We start from the raw sequence: 18,528 nt of genomic DNA, 5'->3' as shown, positions 1-18,528 counted from the left end.
AGAGTGGACTTGTTTGGAATGCAATCTCTTATTTCCCTTTCTTAAACTAGGCATCTGTTATAGAATTATATACTTGACATTTCAATTTCCTAAAGTAACCACCCATCAAGATGTCAAGAACCCAAATCAAGGCAGACCGTTTCCAGTTTGAGAGAGAACAAAACCTAAGGAAAGCCACTGACCCACAGTAATGAGCAGCATCTGTTTTCTGAGTGGGACTGGCAACCATGAAAACATCCCAACACATATCCAAAGCATTAGCTACAAAACACAGGAAAGTTCAATGCTTCGATCTTAATAAAATAAGAATCTAGATTAGTTTTAATATTAAAGCAGAGACAAAATATAATTTTAACATTGTTTTAATCAAGTAATGTAGCTGTTTGAAACAGGAAATTTTAAGACCATCAAATAGATCAAAGTGAAGGATTAATTTATTAGGATAGCCTCTATGGATAAAATTTCTATTCCGTGGATTTGAATTCCATTGGAAGTTTGGCACCAGACTGAATACTAGTCTAAGCCAAAATTTTCTCTTTAGTGTTTAGAAGCCCCAAACAGGTTTTCCTTCAGGTTAAAAGAAAAAAACTCCCAAACTAACAGAACCTCATTAGCTTAACATTATGTTGAATGCAACTTGGCTTGAGTCATCCCTATCTCCCATAGAATTTTAGATGAAAGCAAATTGGCCTATGGCAAAGAATCTCCAACCTAAGTGAGATGTAAATTTACAAAAATTTCATCTCTTTGGTGTGACAAAACACATTCCCTCCAGATTGGTGCTTTTGCTTCACTCATTAAAATCCATCAAAAGGCAGGGGGGCGGAGGACCAAATCTGTATGTCTCCAGTAAGATTACTTGATTTTACCTCCTTGAAATATCCAGCTAACAAGATTTTCGCATATCAAATGTTTGTATAATTTCCAATGTGAAAAATTCTTACATACATTAAGGTCTCATTATAATCTTTGAAAATGGATGACAAAAGAAAAAGATGCTGCAAGACAGTGTTCCCAATGAAATTAACCCTTTGGATTGTTGATTCCCAGTGTATTTTGCGGCAAGGAAGAAATGCAACAGGTTTTTCCCTTAAAGATGATTTCTCAGATAAAGCCATAACCCATACAGTTAGTTGAGATCAGCTAACTGAGCAAAGAATTCATCAAGTTATTCCCAAGTCTAAACACCTCAGGATGGGCTGGGGTCAGGCCCCTGATCACCTGCATTCAGTGGCCATCATCAGACTTCTTGGGTGTCTGGCTATATTCAATGTGAAATAAAGAACACCTTCAGTCTTACACCAAAATATAGGCTTTAACTTGAAGTATGCTTTTAGCTTTTTGTCTTGTTTTGCTTTAAATAAGACATGGGGGGGGAGGGGATCAAGTTTGAGACACAGGAACACTTATTTTGGCAAGATAGCAACCAAAACCTAAAAAGCATAAGCTATTATCGACATGTAAAAGGCATTAAAGAACAAACCATATTATCAAGAGGAAATCCACAATGAACAAAAGATACAGTATGCCTTAACATTTTGAAACTAATTCAACCATAAGAATAAAACTTGAAAAATTATGCTCAGTTTTTGCTAGAGATTTAGTGCACCTTTTCCTGCTTCCCCCAAATAAAATCATAGCTTACTATATAATCACATCCTAGTTTCAGAATTTTCTTAGTACAAAGCAACAGCTACATACACATAAAATGCTTGTTTGTTAATGTAATAATTCCCCTGGCTCATCCAAACGTGCAATGCACATGACTCCAAAGACTACAATTTGGGGTTAAGTATACACGAACTGAAAAAACACAATTCAAGTTTCAAAACCTGCTCTTAAAATTATTTATAGGACACTCAGGTCATTTTCACTTCTCAAGAAGATAAAGATGTTGCACTGCCATTTTGATGATCAGTCCACCTCAGCATGGAAAGAATGTACATTACCATATGCCAATTTGAAGGACTGAACACTTGAAAAGTACTATATTTTTCAATGGCTGATTAAGATAATTACAAGTAAGCTTATGTTTACATTCTGCTGAGAACATCTTTACAGTCTCAGCATCTAACAATATCTAACAGGCTCCAAGAATCCTATCAGGTTAATGGTGGTGCAGTATTTAAAAAAAGGAGCCATTTCAGCTTAAGTCATTCAGAGCCAATATCTGAAGAATGACCAAAATCAAATCTTTATTTAACTGTATACATGTGATCCAAATGTGTCCACCACTAATTTTTCGAAAAGAAACATGCTATAAATAAGCAAACTATATCTGCTCACTGATATGTGTATGGACTCCCTAGATGTCTTGTTGGGCTTAATTACAGACCACTCACAGCAATACATTTTTAGTAGAAAGTGTAGCATGATGTTAAGCCATTTTAGCTTTTGCACATACATGTTGCACTTCTGGCTGATGATGCAGAAAGATTCGCAGCATTACACCGTTAAGCTGGGCTGCACCCACCCCTTTAAATGGCATCAATATCAATGTCATCATCCTTGTTGTCAGACTTCACAGCTTCAACTTTAGGTACACTGGCAGTCTTCGAATACACCACCTGATAAAACAATTTTATTGATTGTGTTAAGTCTGTATCCTAATAAACCTATCTATAAAAACAGCAATACAAATCAATGGTCAACAAAGAAAAAACTACCCTTTTTTTTTTTTTTTAAGAAAGTGTGTGCAAATGGGGGTGGGTGAAAGGGAAGAGACCCGCAGGCTCCACACTGGTTTCAAGCAGGTCTCAATCTCACACCCTTGTGAGATCATGACCGGAGTAGAAATCAAGAGTTGGATGCTTAACCAACTGAGCCACCTAGGCTAGGCGCCCCACAGCTGCCATTTTTTCAAACTTTTTGTTAGATGAAAATGGAGTTTTCTCTCTCCAGTCTGATACCACCTTAATTCTTACGGACAAACTAGCACCTCTATACTCAACCGGCTGTTAACTAAACCCTATTTCCAATCCTGTTTAGGGGCAGGAGACATTTCCCCCAATCCTTTATATCAACACGATAATTTCCCAAATTATCAAGACCATGTTTTGCTCCATCTAAAAATTTAAAATTACCTGATTACCATTTCATAATCCCAAATCATAACGTAGTTTACCTCAATATTCTCATCTTCATCATCTTCTTCACCGCCAGAAGATTCTTCCTCTGCTTCCTTCAACCATTTTATAAATGGTTCTGCTTTGACACGAATCTCTTTGGCAAGGTCTTTTGAGACATATTTCTTAGAGGCCTAAAAAAAGTTCAATACAATTTCCTTAGTTGGAGAAATCTAAAAATTAATTTATATAACTACCTACACACTGAGCTCTTTGAAGGAACTGGGTCACATCCTAATCTTGACTCAACAGATACATGTATTCAGCAAACAAGTAACCAAGAATCTAAATACTTCCTTCCATTATTAGTAGAAAGTTGCCATTGTGGGAATCACCTATGAGTTATACCAAGGACTGCATTTCAATGTAGAAGAAACTTAAGTATCAGGAATTACTTCTTCCAAAAGTGCCCCAACAACTGATCTTCAAGAGGCTGTATCTATTCCCCACCTTTTCTGACCAGCTGATGATGACTTCTTCTTCCAACAGATCTGCATCATACATCTCCTTTAAGATATGGGGAATCTTGGAAATGAGCTGAGCTTGATGCATTGCTACCACACACTCCAAACCATGAAGAAGGTACCGTTGAGCTTTTTTGTTGTTGTGACAAAACTGGAAACAAACATGTTGATATTAACAAACTTTTATTTTTATTTTTTTTTAAATTTATTAATTTATTTATGATAGTCAGAGAGAGAGAGGCAGAGACACAGGCAGAGGGAGAAGCAGGCTCCATGCACCGGGAGCCTGATGTGGGATTCGATCCCAGGTCTCCAGGATCGCGCCCTGGGCCAAAGGCAGGCGCCAAACCGCTGCACCACCCAGGGATCCCGATATTAACAAACTTTTAAAGAAGTTTTAAGTATACTCATCTCTCAAAATTGTTCCTTAAGGCTACGGGCTTAAACAGTGGTTCAAGTTCAAAAAGTCAATGCATAAAATCTATGCATTACTCTCTAAGAGACTATTATACAGCATTTTCTACTTAGTCCTATGCTTGATAAGGTAGGTCAATTATCTCTCGCTTTAGGATGACAGACATCTTCCCAGGGTCATTCAACTCTAAATCTCACAAATTAATTCACTTACTCGTAGGAAATGGCGCCTGTATTTCTTAATTTGTTCTCTAATCTTCTCATTAAAAAGAACTTCAGTCAAAACAAGAGGACCCATAGCTTTTACATCCAGTCTTTCTGCTTCAGCAACAATTTCTTTGTCTGACGAGTCAATAATACCTTCTTCTTTCTTTTTCTGCAAATAAAGGGAGCAATTCAGCAAAATGGAGACACATTTTGCTCTAGAGATGCTCATTCCTCCCCGCTTTCAGACTTTTCCCATTATAGCTTCAGGATTTTTTAGTTAATATGCACATGCCAAAGATAGTACCTGGAAGCACTGCAAAAAGTAATTTCAGTAAATAAGTTTGAGTATTCAAAAGACATCATGAGGAAAAATTATGTGCCAGATCACAAATATAAAGTAATAAATATCTTAAAACCTCAAGACTTGAGGGTGATTAACAAAAAAATGTTTAGCTGCTCTTGAAGTTCTTACCTTCACAAAATCAAACAGAATATTGACCCGCTCTTCTACAGTCCTTTCCAAATCATCACTGAGTGTTAGAACTTTTGCATGATCACTGATTTCATCCATTCTTCGTCTTTGAGCTTCCTCAGTCGTATCCTCCCCCCAATCATCATCCTCCTCTTCTTCCTGTCAAGAACAGCATTGTTGTCAAATGCCTCAAAAACGCAAAAAAAACGGGATCCCTGGGTGGCGCAGCGGTTTGGCGCCTGCCTTTGGCTCAGGGCGCGATCCTAGAGACCCGGGATCGAATCCCACGTCGGGCTCCCGGTGCATGGAGCCTGCTTCTCTCTCTGCCTGTGTCTCTGCCTCTCTCTCTCTCTCTGTGTGACTATCGTAAATAAATAAATTAAAAAAAAAAAAAAACCCCAAAAAACATTCCAGATTTCTAGTCACGTTAATGGCACTGGATTTATTTTCCATAAATATTGGACTTACCTACAGAACCAGGAACCCAAGGTATCATTGCAAATTTTTTAAAAGATTTATGAGAGAGAGAGAGAGAGAGAGGGAGGGAGAGGGAGAGGGAGAGGGAGAGGGAGAGGGAGAGAGAGAGAGAGAGAGAGAGAGAGAGGGAGGAAGAGCCAGAGGCGGAAGGAGAAGCATGCTCCATGCAGGGAGCTTGACGTGGGACTGGATCCCGGGACTCCAAGATCATGCCCTGGGCCAAAGGCAGGTGCTAACTGCTGAGCCACCCAGGGATCCCTGGTATCATTGCAGTATTAAAATGAAGATAGGGGGCAGACCCGGTGGCGCAGTGGTTTAGCGCCGCCTGCAGCCTGGGGTGTGATCCTGGAGACCCGGGATCTAGTCCCACGTCAGGCTTTCTGCATGGAGCATGCTTCTCCCTCTGCCTGTGTCTCTATGAATAAACAAAATCTTTAAAAAAAAATAAGTAAATAAATAAAAAAAAAATAATAATAAAATGGATGATAGGGACACCTGGGTGGCTCCATAGTTGAGCGTCTGCCTTCAGCTCAGGGTGTGATCCCAGAGTCCCAGGATCAAATCCCACATTAGGCTTCCTGTGGGGAGCCAGCTTCTCCCTTTGCCTGTCTCTCACGAATAAATAATAAAAATCTTTAAAAAAATGAAGATGACTTTCCTTATTTCTGCCCCCACTCAACTCAACTTTGGTGCCCACCACCCTCATCCCTGCACTCACCGCAGCATGTGGAGGAGGACTGATCTCATTTGGTGGTGGGGGTGGGGGCGTCTCACTGCTGGACACAGAACCATTTTCCTTGTCCTTGCCTTTCCGGTTTTTCTTTTCCTTTTCTTTCTTCCCTGTACCACTGTCACTATTCTCTACAGGAGAACAAAAAAAGAAACAAAAAATTTAATAGTTTTATCACAGCTCACTATTTCTCATAAACATTTAAAAACCTTGCTCCCTTCTGCTTTGGAATCTTCCCTTGAAATCCATATACATACACAACGCTACTTGTAATTCTAGTAGGATTTACAGACCAAATTTATCCACTATCATTTCCTATATAAAAAATTCAGGGTAAGAATGAAATGTCCCAGAATAGTAGAGGCATTCACTGTTCAGTAGGATTAAAATGAAGTGATGATGTCTCAGTAGACCAGATAGTGAAGGTTGGCACTCCTGACCCTCTCATCCCTCATATACCCAAATAACAGTACATCTCAAATGCACTTTAAGTAAAAGCTGGAACGTTGTTTAAGTCTATATAACAGTTGGTCTCATTGAGGAGAACACTGGAATAGGTTAGACTTTCTTGCTATAGCAAGCTCAAATTGTGTCAGACAACTTCCATCATCTGCCACAGAGTGTTGCTTGCAATGTTCTAAAGCCAGTTAGGCTTAATGAGTCAGGACCCTCGTTCACAAGAGTATTACAGGAGATCCTTTGCTGGAATTGCACAATTTGTTTTACACAAATCTATTTCTTCCTAAGTGACCAGTCTTAATTTGGCAGCCTGTTCTATCTTTAACAGTACATCTTTCAAGGTAACAGATCCAACAGATCAAGGCACAAAAATAGGAAATTCCTTATCTTCTAGTTTCATAGCAGTAAAGAAACTTCTGCTTTGTTTCCAGCAATCAATTGCTTTACTGTTAAGTTCTTACAAGTTGATCATAAAGACTCACCAGGTGGGTTTTTGAGAATGAACGTGCAGAGTTTATGATGTGTGTCAAGCATGCCTCGATAGCCACAGGCTTTACAAGAATTACCTATTGTTTGCTTCTTTGGATTGACATGCTGCCAAAAAAGGGGTAAAGACAAGTGTTATCTTTGCCCTACAATAAAATTTTGCAAAAAACAAAGTGTTGAAATACTTAACTATGTAATTCCAGCCTAACATACAAAATTGTTTTTAACAAAATGATCTACTTAGAAAAGCCAACATTGAAAATTTCTAAAAAATTTGCTGCTTTAATTTCCAACTAAATTTGCGATCTCTTAAACTAAATTTGGTAATATCAAAGGACTGATCACAAAAGCAGGTGTAGGTTTTCCTCTTTCTGACAAAAATCTCAAAAAGGACTCACCAGCTCTGTTTCAGGATTCTCACACTCAGGACAAAGAACAAATTTTTTAATGAATCCATCCAACATGTCTTGCAGCTTATTCGCCTCATGAGATCCATTGACAATGTAACGGTCATTCTTAACATCAAACTGGGTCTGTGCTCCCAGCTCACAACCAAAATATTTGGTGGGATCTATGGCGGGGTGGTGGAAGGGGTGGGGGAGAAAATTAAGTTTTTGACTGACTCACCCTCCTACAAATAACACTTTTGCTACTTCTACACAGCTAAAAATATGTCTTACTTGGGTAGTTTTGTTTACTAATAGCAACTAACACATCAGTTGGGTTTTCAAGCCCAAAATTCCACTTAACCCTGAAACAAACTATCAAAAAAGTCAATCAAGAGGGCAGCAGGGATGGCTCAGCGGTTTAGTGCCGCCTTCGGCCCAGGATGTGACCCGGGAGACCCGGGATTGAGTCCCACATAGGGCTCCCTGTATGGAGCCTGCTTCTCCCTCTGCCCCTATCTGTATCTCTCATGAATAAATAAAATCTTAAAAAAAAAAAAAAAAAAAAAAAAAAACCCCAACTCAATCAAGATACACAGATTGAAGCTTGTCACGATATCCATAATATGCTTTTTCAAACTCCTCTTAAGAAGCATTACTTACACGTTGGAGGCCGATTAAGCGCCTTTGCAACGTCAACCATGTTGACTATAACTGTCTTGATACCATTTCCTTTGCCCTCAACCTAAGGAAAAAAAAAGCTTTAATTTTGCATTATCTACCTGAGGAGATGCAGTCTTTAACAATCTAGGAAGAGAGCTTAGGTTTCATTACTAAAATGAAGATCAGCATTAATTACCTTGGCAATCAGACGGGGCATCTTGTAGCGATAGAACTGGTCTGACACACTGCGGTTGACATTGACAGACATTTTGGCTTATTAGTGGCTTTATCAATAAGATGAAGAGATCTTTGATTGCAACTTTTTGGTATCTTCTGTCTGGAGAAGAAGGGATGACATAAACGACTGCAAGAGTTCTCGGTCTCTGACATGAAAAAATTTTCGCCACTGAGGCTGTAAGCTTCTTGCTTGTATGCTATGTTTCCCCAATACAGGTACCAATGGCTGCGCAACAGCTCTGAAAGAGAAAGGAAAAGCACACACAACCCCCAACGTTTAACGTGATTCCCGCAGGAGGAAACCTCCCTCCGCCTCCCAGTTAAGGACGCCTCGTTCTGCCACATTAGGAAGCATCACAGTTCACGTGAGAAGCTAACATTCTCCTCGAACACAGAACACCTGTCGCAATCTAAAGGGCCTCCAGCTGGGAGCTGCCAGACTTCCCACGACGAGCAGCCCGGCTTCGGCTGCCTGCCCGGGGTTTACCCCGAAGCCCACACCACCCGCCCGTCCCAGGGTTGCTTCGACGGAGCGGCCATGTTCTAACAACCGCCGTGGAGACGAAGGCAGACCCAGGCTGGGTTTTCGGACAAACTTCGCAGCCTCGACCCCCGGCCCTGCCGCCCCCCGGCTCAACACCGAGCGCGCCCCTGAAGGAGCCCTGCCCCAATCCGGGACTCGCGGTCTCGCGGGAGTGTGCACGGACCGCCGCCGCTCCGCCCCGTCCCCGCTCTGCGCGCAGTCAACCTTCGCTCCGGTGCCCATGGCTACCGGCCGCTCCGCCCGGGGCAGCGACCCCGCCATGCGCGCCGCGGGAAGCGAAAGCGCCAAGGGGCGCCGGCTCGGGCCGCCCCCGCCCCCGAGCGGGCGATGACTCATGAATGCAGCAATGGGGCCTGAGTCAGCCCGCGCGGCGCGCTCCCGCGGGGCGGGGGAGGGGCAGGGGCCCGGCGGGGAGGGGGTCGGGGCGGAGGCGGGGGGAGAGGGGAGGCGCGGAGGGGCGGGGGCGCGGGCCCGGGCCGGGGCGGAGGGCTGGGCGGCGGGGGCGCGGGGCCCGCCCGCCCGAACTGCGCCACACGCGCGCGCGGGTCACGCGGCGCGCCGCCATCTTGTGCGGCCGCCATCTCCCCGCCGGCCCGCCCGCGGACTCACCGTTTTCGTCAAATAAAGACATAAACCCAACGCTGCTCGCCCGGGACTGGGATGAAGTGAGGCGCGTGTGAACCCGAGTCCGAGGAGGGGCGGCGGAGGCGGCGGAGCAGCGCAGCGAGCAGCGGCCGGGCCAGGCGCCGCCGAGCAGCGGGGAGGGGCTGTCCCAGCGACGTCCGGGGTCCACACCCTTCAGCGCCCGGGGCCTGGCGACCTGGCGCGGAGAGACGGCGCCGTGAGCCGCGGGCGTCGGGGCGCCTTCCCCGCCAGCCAGCGGCCCGCGGGGGTCGAGGGGGCGGGGAGGACTGGGGAAGGGGCGCGGGGCCGCCGCCCCTCCACCGGACTCACCTCTGGAATGTTCTCGCTCTGACTGAACAACGCCGCCGCCGCGCTCAAGCTACCCTCAGCCCCAGCGCCCGCCCCCCGCGCCAGGCCGCACCGCTCATTGGCCTGAGGCGCGCCCGAGCTCGCTCGTGATTGGTCCACGTGCCGCGTCAATTGCGTCTTTCTCCGCCCCTCCTGCTTCCTAAGGCTCCGTTCGCCGCCTCAGCCCGCCCCCAGTCCCCGGGTCCCGGATCTCTTCCCTTGCCCTCCCCTCCCCCGCCCGTCCCAGAGGCCTTCGCGGTCTCGCGAGAGCTGCAGGCCGCGGCGGGAGCTGGCCGCGGGGCCGCGCTTTGTCGGTTTGGGTGCGGAGGGGAAGATGGCGGTTGGCTCCCCTCCCCCGCCGCCTCGGCCTGGTCTCGTTCCCGCCGAGTTCCTCTCGCGGCGGGCGCGCAGCCTCGCCCGGGGGCGGGGCGGGGGACGTCTTCCCTGCCCTTTCCGCCCCTTGGGGGATGCCGGTAGCCGGGGCTCGAGGAGGAAGTTGTTCTTCCTCCCCGCTCCCTGGGCCTGGGCCTGGGCCTGGGCGGCCGGTGGTGGTGGGCGGGCCCGGGTCTTTCATCCTGAGCGCTGCCTCCTAAGCTCCCAGGCCGGGGTCCGGATGTCACCTCGGGGGGGGGGGGGTCGTGCTGCGGGCCTGGGCCCGCCGGCCTGGCTCTCTCCCCGGCCCCCCGCCTGCAGGCCTGGCGGGGCTGGGCGCTCCCGTGCACCCGCCTTCTAAAGAGGCGGACCCCAGGACCCTCCAGAAAGCGCGTCTGGGAAGAGGCCCCCGGGTCCTCGTCCTCCACAGTAACTTTGCTCAAACGAAGCATCTCATTGGGTTCCAATTCCCCGCACCCACCTCTCGGGGGATCCACCGCGGCTTCCTTGCTGTGGGCGAAGCACAGCCCAAAGCAGGTGTTCCTAATGAGGTCGCATTGCCTGATCATTTAGTGATGTTTTCATCCTGTTGAAGCGATTGCAGAAGCTCTCCCGTTCTTTCAGAAACTCATTTTTAAGAGTTTGAGTTGCTACCGTGAAAGCGCACCGAGTCCACCCTGAAATCCAGCATAGCTGGCTGTGGTAAAACCAGGAACCGTAGGATGGGGATGGGGTTCTAATCCACTCCCTGCGGTCTCTAAGGAGCCCCCTAGCCCTCAGGGCCAAGTGTGCCCGGGCTGCAGAAAGTAGCAATGTTGTTGAGGACAGGGTGAGGTGGGTAAGGGGCTGCCCTCTTTGAGACCAATTAAATATGCAAGAAAGTTGGAACCGAAGGGTGCGTTGGTTTTTATTAAACTTCAGGATGCTGGGGATCCCTGGGTGGCGCAGCGGTTTGGTGCCTGCCTTTGGCCCAGGGCGCAATCCTGGAGACCCGGGATCGAATCCCACATCGGGCTCCCGGTGCATGGAGCCTGCTTCTCCCTCTGCCTGTGTCTCTCTCTCTCTCTCTCTCTCTCTCTCTGTGACTATCATAAATAAATAAATAAAATTTTAATAAAAAAAAAAAACTTCAGGATGCTCTTCCATGATTTGCAAGCTTTATACCCCATTTTATTTTACTTTATTTTTCTTAAATTTTATTTTTTATTGGTGTTCAATTTGCCAACATACAGAATAACACCCAATGCTCATCCCGTCAAGTGCCCCCCTCAGTGCCCGTCACCCAGTCACCCCCAACCCCTGCCCTCCTCCCCTTCCACCACCCCTAGTTCGTTTCCCAGAGTTGGGAGTCTTTATGTTCTGTCTCCCTTTCTGATATTTCCCACACATTTATTCTCCCTTCCCTTATATTCCCTTTCACTATTATATTCCCCAAATGAATGAGAACATACAATGTTTGTCCTTCTCCGATTGACTTACTTCACTCAGCTATACCCCATTTTAAAACTGACAGTGTGGGTGGGGAGGTTCATAAAAGGGCCATCTGAAAATAAATAAATAAAAGGGCCATTTGGAATTGGGCAAAGTGATTTGTGTCTTTGCTATAGGAGCTTATGTTATCACACAGTGTGTGTGTGTGATCGTACAATGGTGTACGATCGTTAGACGAAATGCATAATGTTTTATGGGCACCAGGGTTCCCATCTGAGCCACAGAAAAGGTAGATCCCAGACAAGCTGCTTCTGGTTCACCATGAAGCATGATTTAGCAGTATTGAAACTTTGAAGTTTTTGCATGCAAATGACATTTTAGAAACTCAGAAAATATGGAAATGAAACTAGTCTGAGGCAACGGGCTTGCCTTGTCAGAATGATTTTTAATAAAGCTAAATACAAGGTGAGTGATTATTATTTGGGGGGATTATGTTTGATGGCCCCATGTTTAACTTCATTTAAAAAGTTTGTACTGGGATCCCTGGGTGGCGCAGCGGTTTGGCGCCTGCCTTTGGCCCAGGGCACGATCCTGGAGACCCGGGATCGAATCCCACGTCGGGCTCCTGGTGCATGGAGCCTGCTTCTCCCTCTGCCTGTGTCTCTGCCTCATTCTCTCTCTCTCTCTGTGACTATCACAAATAAATTAAAAAAAAATTTAAAAAGTTTGTACTAATTTTAACTTTAATTTTTAGCAGGTGTGCTGCTCATTTGTATCTAATCAGGGACAGATTTTTTTTTTTTTTTTAAGATTTTATCCATTCATTAATGAGAGACACAGAGAGAGAGAGGCAGAGACACAGGCAGAGGGAGAAGCAGGCTCCATGCAGGGAGCCCAACGCGGGACTTGATCCTGAGTCTCCAGGATCAGGCCCTGGGCTGAAGGTGCCGGTAAACCACTGAGCCACCCGGGCCGCCCCCTAATCAGGGACAATTTTTAAAAATTACTCTTAACCGTACTATTTTTTGAATGCTTCTCATAGCCTAGGAATTTACTAGGTGATTAGAATACACTTTCTAGCCCCTAGGAAGAATTTTTCTTCCTGTTTTACAAATGAGCAAATTGAGGCTTAATGGAAAAAATTAAGCAACTTGCCCAAGATCACACACTAGTAAGTGGCAGAGCTGGAATTTAAACTGAGATCTGTCTGACCCAGAGTCTGTTCCCTTAACCATTACATGACCCAGCGTTCACGAGTAAATGTAAACATACATAAGTCTGGGCAATTTACATGTATAATCTATTTTAATCCTTTAACGATCATGTAAGGGAGTGTTTGTTGTTATTGCCATTTTACAGGTGAGGAAAGAGTCAGGAAGGTTAATTTTCTCGCAGTCACCTGTCTAATAAAATGGTGGGTAGTGTTTGAACTCTAGCTTGACGCCAGGATCATCACACGATTCCGCCTCCTACTTCTGGCCTCCACCTCATTTGGCTGCACTTCTTCCAATCAGGCGCTCACAGTTTGATAAGTAATAGGTACTTGGTACCTCTGAAACTGTTGTCAGGTGAGTGCCTGAGTTATGCATTTCAGCACATGCCTTGGACAATAGGCATGTATAGCTGCTGAAAATGTAAGTTTGTAAACTGGCCTTACAGTTGTTAGGTATTGGTGTCTGTTCTGTGTAGCATGAATTTGCCCCCTTGAGCAAGATCAAGCCTGTGTGGACTGAGGACCTTGTGTTCCTGAGCTGTGGGCCACTGAGGGACCAGGACATTGCCCTCTGTGATGGGTCGTCCGGTTGGACAGCTGGTCTCTATGACATCCTTGTCTTAGCTATCTCTAACCTCCAGCACACTGTTAAAGCTGTGCATAAGGGTTTTTGTCTCCCCGGCTTGAGAATGAGCTACAGGGTATGTTCATTTTTCTTCTAGCAATAGCCCGTCACAGAGGTGCGTAGAGCAGACATTCAGAGCTGCTGGGAGGGAGCTGAAGGTTATCTGGTGAGTACAGAAGCAGTCAAAGGCGTTGGCTATGTTGAAAGCTAGAACCCTAAACCTTGGTAATTTAACGCACCCATATCAATAAACATTTCTGAGTTGCAGGGATACGGGCCCCACCCACATTGCAGGCCCTGCTCAGGTGCCATATGTAAACAACTAGCAGCTATGTGCCTGGTGGACACCAAATGAAGCTTGTCCCCTTCCTGAAATCTCTGATCCTCAGGCAGGATGTCTCCCTGCTTCTGTGACAGGCCCCTCCCACCCACCCAACACTTCCGCCACACCTCTGGCATTCAGTGGGACTTCATTGCATTTGCTTGTTTGCTTGTCCACCTTCCTCATTGGGCTAAACAACTTGAGGGCAGGGGACCTGTCCTTGAGGAGAACAAAGAGTCAGCTACTAATGGGGCAGAGGCAGGAAGCAGAGATGTGTATGGGGAAAGAGATGAAGCATCTTGTGAGCTATCACTGGTTACTGACCTGATGTCTTCCTGCTGCCAAGCATTAGACTCCAGTCAGACTCTGTAGTATGTCATTCCTGGAAAAAGAGAAGAAGGTACAACGTTGTATTGATGCAGCAGATGATGGAGAAATGTGGATGACTTGGAGAGCCGGCCCTCCTCTGGGATTGCTTGAGTATGGGCCACACGGAAGCCACACACAGCATAGGAGGATGACCGTGCTGGTTGCTTCTGGCTTGCCTTGGGTCCTTTCTTCAGGGAAGCAAGGTGTATGGCTACTGAGCTGGTCCCTCACCTGCTTGAGGCTAGTGGCAGTAGGCAACGCATTTGCTCCCACTTAGTACACTGCTTTGGGAATGCACTGTGTGTACAATGAAAGGCCTGGAAGGGGCTGAGGTGTGCCGTGAAGCTGGTTCTCTTGCCTGAGACCCTGTGATTCCTGTGGATTCCTGACAGCCATTTGTAGATCTTTGTGAGAGGGCATCTTTACGTGTTCCTACCTCTGCCTTTAGTTGTGAATCTGGCACATTTTACCCACCCAGGTAAAGCAGCCACAGGCCAGCCAGTGAGCTCCCTGATTGCTGATGGGCTGTGGGTCGTGACCTTGTAGTGAAGTGATAGAACCACATGACCCGGAAGCACAGAGGGGCAGACGGACCGGCAGACTCCCTGTCCCAGGACCCTGAGATCATGACCTGAGCTGAAGGCAGATGCTTAACCAACTGAGCCACCCACCCAGGCACCCCAAGACCTAATTTTGTTTTTAAGGATTTATTCATGAGAGACACACAGAGAAAGGCAGAGACACAGGCAGAGGGAGAAGCAGGCTCTGTGCAGGAGCCCAATGGGGGACTCGATCCCAGGACTCCAGGATCACGCCCTGAGTCAAAAGCAGATGCTCAACTGTTGAGCCACCCCGGTGCCCCCCAGGGCTTAATTTTTGGGTACAAATTATGCTATATTCTGAACTCTATTTTGTAAAGGATGCTTCTCTTGCTTATCACACACAAACCAAGTGTGACTTGGTTTCCCAAAGCCAGTGGTTCTCAAGTGGGGGTGAGCATCAGAATCTCTGGAGGGTTCGGGACCTGGGTGGCTCCATCGGTTAAGCATTCAACTCTTGATTTCAATTCAGGTCATTGTGTGCACCACGCCCAGAATTCCAATGGTTGTCCCAATGGCACCTGCTGTTGCCACAGCCCTGCCACCCATGTTCTGTCACTGGCATGCCAACACCTCAGGGAGTGGCAGGTGCCCCTGCCATCCCCTCCTCTCATGGATGTGGAAACCAAGGCTTAGAGAGAGGATTTGTGTCAAGGTTGGGGCCGGGGTCCTGGCTTCCTGCTGTAGGGCTTTTCCTGCTGGGTAAGGCCTCCTTATCCTGTTTGGCATATCCTGGTTCTAGAGCTTGCTGCTCTTTCTTTGGTTGGATTTTGATTGCCCAAATGCTCTTTTTTAGACACATCAGACAGCAGTTGGGATCCAAGGGCTGAGGATATGCTTTCCGTATGCCACCAATTTTCCACAACCAGCCACTGTGCATCCTGCCTGCAGCTGAGCAGGACATCAGAGATGCAGATGGGCCTCCACAGGTGCTGTATCCTCTTGTACATTTATTATGTTTGTGAGCCAACATTTAAGAACTTGGAAAATTTCACCTAAAAATTCAGGAATCAGATTTCTGATTTCCTAGGAAATTGGAAGTCGTGACATGCTGGGACATACTCCTACGTGTCAACTCTCCCAGGAGCTAAGTGTCTGTCATCCAGAGCTGGTGGTGGGGTGTGAGTGCTCACAGCCAGGAGCCACTGTCTCTCCATCCAGGTGTGCTCGTGTGTTCATACCTGCCTGTTCCTCTCATTGCCTGCCTCATCTCCATGCTGGTGTTCACTCATCTACTCATTTGTTTATTCCTCCAATAGATACACATCTCTCTGTGTGTCAGCCGGAGGGCATTGAGACATTTAAGACATGGCACTAGCGTTCTCAGGCTGCTGTCACCAAGTGTCACAAACCTGGCTTGAAACAACAGAGACATGCTGGTTCTGGAGGTCAGAAGTCTGAACTCAAGGTGCCGGCTGGGCTGTACCCTCTCTCAGTTCCTGGTGGTGGCCGGGGGTCCTCGGTGTTCTTAGCTTGCTTTGGCTTCGCCCCCAGCTCTCTCTGTCATGTGACCTCCTTCCCTCTGTGCTTTCACAGAGTGGTCTCCACTCTACATGAGCCTGTCTCTGTGTCTCTTCCTATAAGGACACCAGACATGTCAGTGTAGGGCCTGCCTGCATCCCAATCCAGTATGACCTCATCTAACTTAATGAGATTCGCAGAGACACTACTTTCAAATACGGTCTCATTCACCTCCTTCAGGATTAGGGCTTCAACTTCTTGGGAAGATATAATTCACAGGAAGACCTCCGACAGCTCACAGTTGGGCGCCTGGCTCTCAGTCAGCGTTCACATTTGGGAGACAAGACTCCTGAAGTGTCAGCAACACCCGGTGGCAGTCTGCCTTCCTGGAGCACACACAGTGAGGTAGCCCTGTGGCCTTAGCACCCCATTTAATCTCTCCGACAGTCCTCCGAGGGAGAGTGTTGTTACTCCACGTTGCAGATGAGGAAGCCGAGGTCAGAGGTGTGACACTGCCTTGACAAAGTCACAGGGGAGCAAAGCCGGTGTGTAGGGACAGCAGTGAGGGCCAGGAGGTTACTTTCCCTTTCCAGTCAGCCCCTTGGCCCCTACCATATGAACAGGCGAGGTGAGCTTTTACCTCAGCTGCCATCATAAACCCCAGTGCTGACCTCACTTACCATCCCCCCACTGATCTGTGGACTTGCCAGGATGACTGCCAGGGCTTTGGGCCTGATGTACAAAAGGTTGATTATTTCCTTGATCCTGGGGGTGTGGTTTCTAAATTTCCATTTGAACAAGATTTAGTCCATATTTAGGGTCAGTTTCCTGTATCTTTTTGCATTCTCTAGTAGATGGAAGAACCATCCAGAAACCATAACAATATGCTCTAAATAACCTGTATTTTGTGGTACTGATCTATCTTAGTAAATATAGTTAGTACCAGATGGGACTTTTGCAATCTAGAACTCTGAAGGAAAGAATGGATTCATTTTGAGTTTCCTTAAATTAGGTGAGCGATTTTTTTTTCTTGGGCAATCAACTCCCACGTTTCAATATTCCCAGTGTGACATTTTGTACTGTTATACTTGGTAAGTAAAGCTCAGCTATTCTGAGCTTTATGTGCCAAGAGCCTGGGCTCAGGGTTCTGTTTTTAGTTCGGCTCATAAAGGCTGCTTGCATGTTTGGGTATTTCATGCAGAAAGAAGGCTTTTGGGCTAGGTCACTCTTGGCTAGTTATTTACAAAGTTCACGGCTATTTTTAACACATACCTTTGCTGCTTTAAAACCACAGTCAGCATTTAAAGCCATGACTGGCTTGTTTCACGTAAGCATAATGCCTTCAAGTTTCACTCATGACGCTAAGTGAATACGCCCATCACGAAAGGACAAGTACGCGTAAGTCCACTTATATGAGGTTCCAGGGTAGGCAGGTCCATAGACAAAGTAGCAGGATGGTAGCCAGGGGCTGGGAAGGGGGATAGGGAGTTGGGTGTTTCACTGGGACAGAGTTTCAGGTCTGGAAGATGGAGACATGCAGGAGATGGATGCTGGTGATGGTTGGTGACAACGTGAATACACACTCAGCGCCACTGAACCATATACTTACAATGAAATGGTAAATTTTATGTTGCATATATTTTACCAAAATCAGAAAAAAAATCCTACAATAACCTAAGCAACTCTATCCTAAACAACTCTATCGAAATATATATAAAGTGATGGTGGGGATCCCTGGGTGGCTCAGTGGTTTAGCACCTGCCTTTGGCCCAAGGTGTGATCCTGGAGACCTGGGATCGAGTTCCACATCAGGCTCCCTGCATGGAGCCAGCTTCTCCCTCTGCCTGTGTCTCTCTGCCTCTCTCTCTCTCTCTCTCCCTCTGTCTCATAAATAAATAAAAAAATAAAATTAAAATAAAGTGATGGTGGTTGTATCAAAACCTCATATTCCTGCAATCAAATATGATGTACATCATAAATACTACTAACAATCACATGTATATTTATATGGAATTCATTTTCTCTTTTGTGCTTTTCTATATTTTTCAATTTAAAAAATTCCCCAGAAAAAAGAAATTTTAGCTCTCTATCTGTGACTTTGACCACATCTTTTTAGCATTTGGAGCTATTATTATCATGTAAACGAGGTGGGGGATTTAAAAGCATGAGATTTACTCTGCAGAACAAGCAGAAACCAAATCGAGATCACCCATCAGTGGGATTGAAGAGGTTAGAGTCAAGTGCAGTGTTGGAAACTCCTCAGCCCCGGAGAGCGGAGAGCGAGAGTCAGAGAGTAGTAAACCCAAGTCCTTTGAGGGTGGGGCAGGGGCAGGGGCAGGGGCAGGGGATCACACAGTGTGGAGCAGGCTGGCACCAGGCACTGAGGAGTGGCAGGGACGGGGGAATATGACAGGAAGGCATCCACATTCAGCTAAGGACACAAAACCAAATCTCCACACAGGCCAACAAAACACAAAGGGGTTGTGTCTGGCCTGTGGGC

General features: G+C 46.5%; 1 protein-coding gene, 1 long non-coding RNA gene and 1 other non-coding gene across 7 annotated transcripts; 1 reads left to right on the top strand and 2 right to left on the bottom strand.

The window, feature by feature from the left end:
- Positions 1-346: 346 nt before the first annotated feature.
- EIF5 (eukaryotic translation initiation factor 5) lies at positions 347-9,767 on the bottom strand. Of its 3 annotated transcripts, XM_025442765.3 has the most exons (12): positions 9,619-9,767; positions 9,274-9,484; positions 8,080-8,359; positions 7,884-7,965; positions 7,233-7,405; positions 6,831-6,942; positions 5,878-6,020; positions 4,683-4,841; positions 4,218-4,379; positions 3,576-3,740; positions 3,125-3,259; positions 347-2,567 (listed from the first exon to the last, which is right to left on the bottom strand). In XM_025442765.3, exons 3-12 carry the CDS (start codon positions 8,149-8,151, stop codon positions 2,478-2,480), a joined length of 1,293 nt encoding a protein of 430 aa, XP_025298550.1. In that variant the 5' UTR covers positions 8,152-8,359; positions 9,274-9,484; positions 9,619-9,767; the 3' UTR covers positions 347-2,477. The 3 variants fall into 3 exon arrangements, with proteins under 3 accessions (XP_025298550.1, XP_025298551.1, XP_025298552.1); XM_025442766.3 differs by lacking the exon at positions 9,274-9,484 and having other exon boundaries at positions 9,619-9,697; XM_025442767.3 differs by lacking the exons at positions 9,274-9,484; positions 9,619-9,767 and adding an exon at positions 8,869-8,944.
- Positions 6,395-6,518, bottom strand: LOC112658197 (small nucleolar RNA SNORA28). The gene has a single exon (XR_003135591.3). It is a non-coding gene; the product is annotated as a small nucleolar RNA SNORA28 (small nucleolar RNA).
- Positions 9,768-13,187: 3,420 nt separating the features above from the next.
- On the top strand, positions 13,188-16,843 carry LOC112657690 (uncharacterized). Of its 3 annotated transcripts, none has more exons than XR_003135228.3 (3): positions 13,202-13,443; positions 15,364-15,728; positions 15,827-16,843. It is a non-coding gene; the product is annotated as an uncharacterized LOC112657690 (long non-coding RNA). The 3 variants fall into 3 exon arrangements; XR_007412581.1 differs by having other exon boundaries at positions 13,211-13,443; positions 15,364-15,496; positions 15,598-16,843; XR_003135227.3 differs by having other exon boundaries at positions 13,188-13,443; positions 15,364-16,843.
- Positions 16,844-18,528: the final 1,685 nt, after the last annotated feature.

The sequence above is a fragment of the Canis lupus genome, chromosome 8, assembly GCF_003254725.2.
Source record: "Canis lupus dingo isolate Sandy chromosome 8, ASM325472v2, whole genome shotgun sequence".
Classification (NCBI taxonomy): domain Eukaryota; kingdom Metazoa; phylum Chordata; class Mammalia; order Carnivora; family Canidae; genus Canis; species Canis lupus.
Note: the sequence above shows the minus strand (reverse complement) of the source record. Positions and strands in the feature narration are given on the sequence as shown.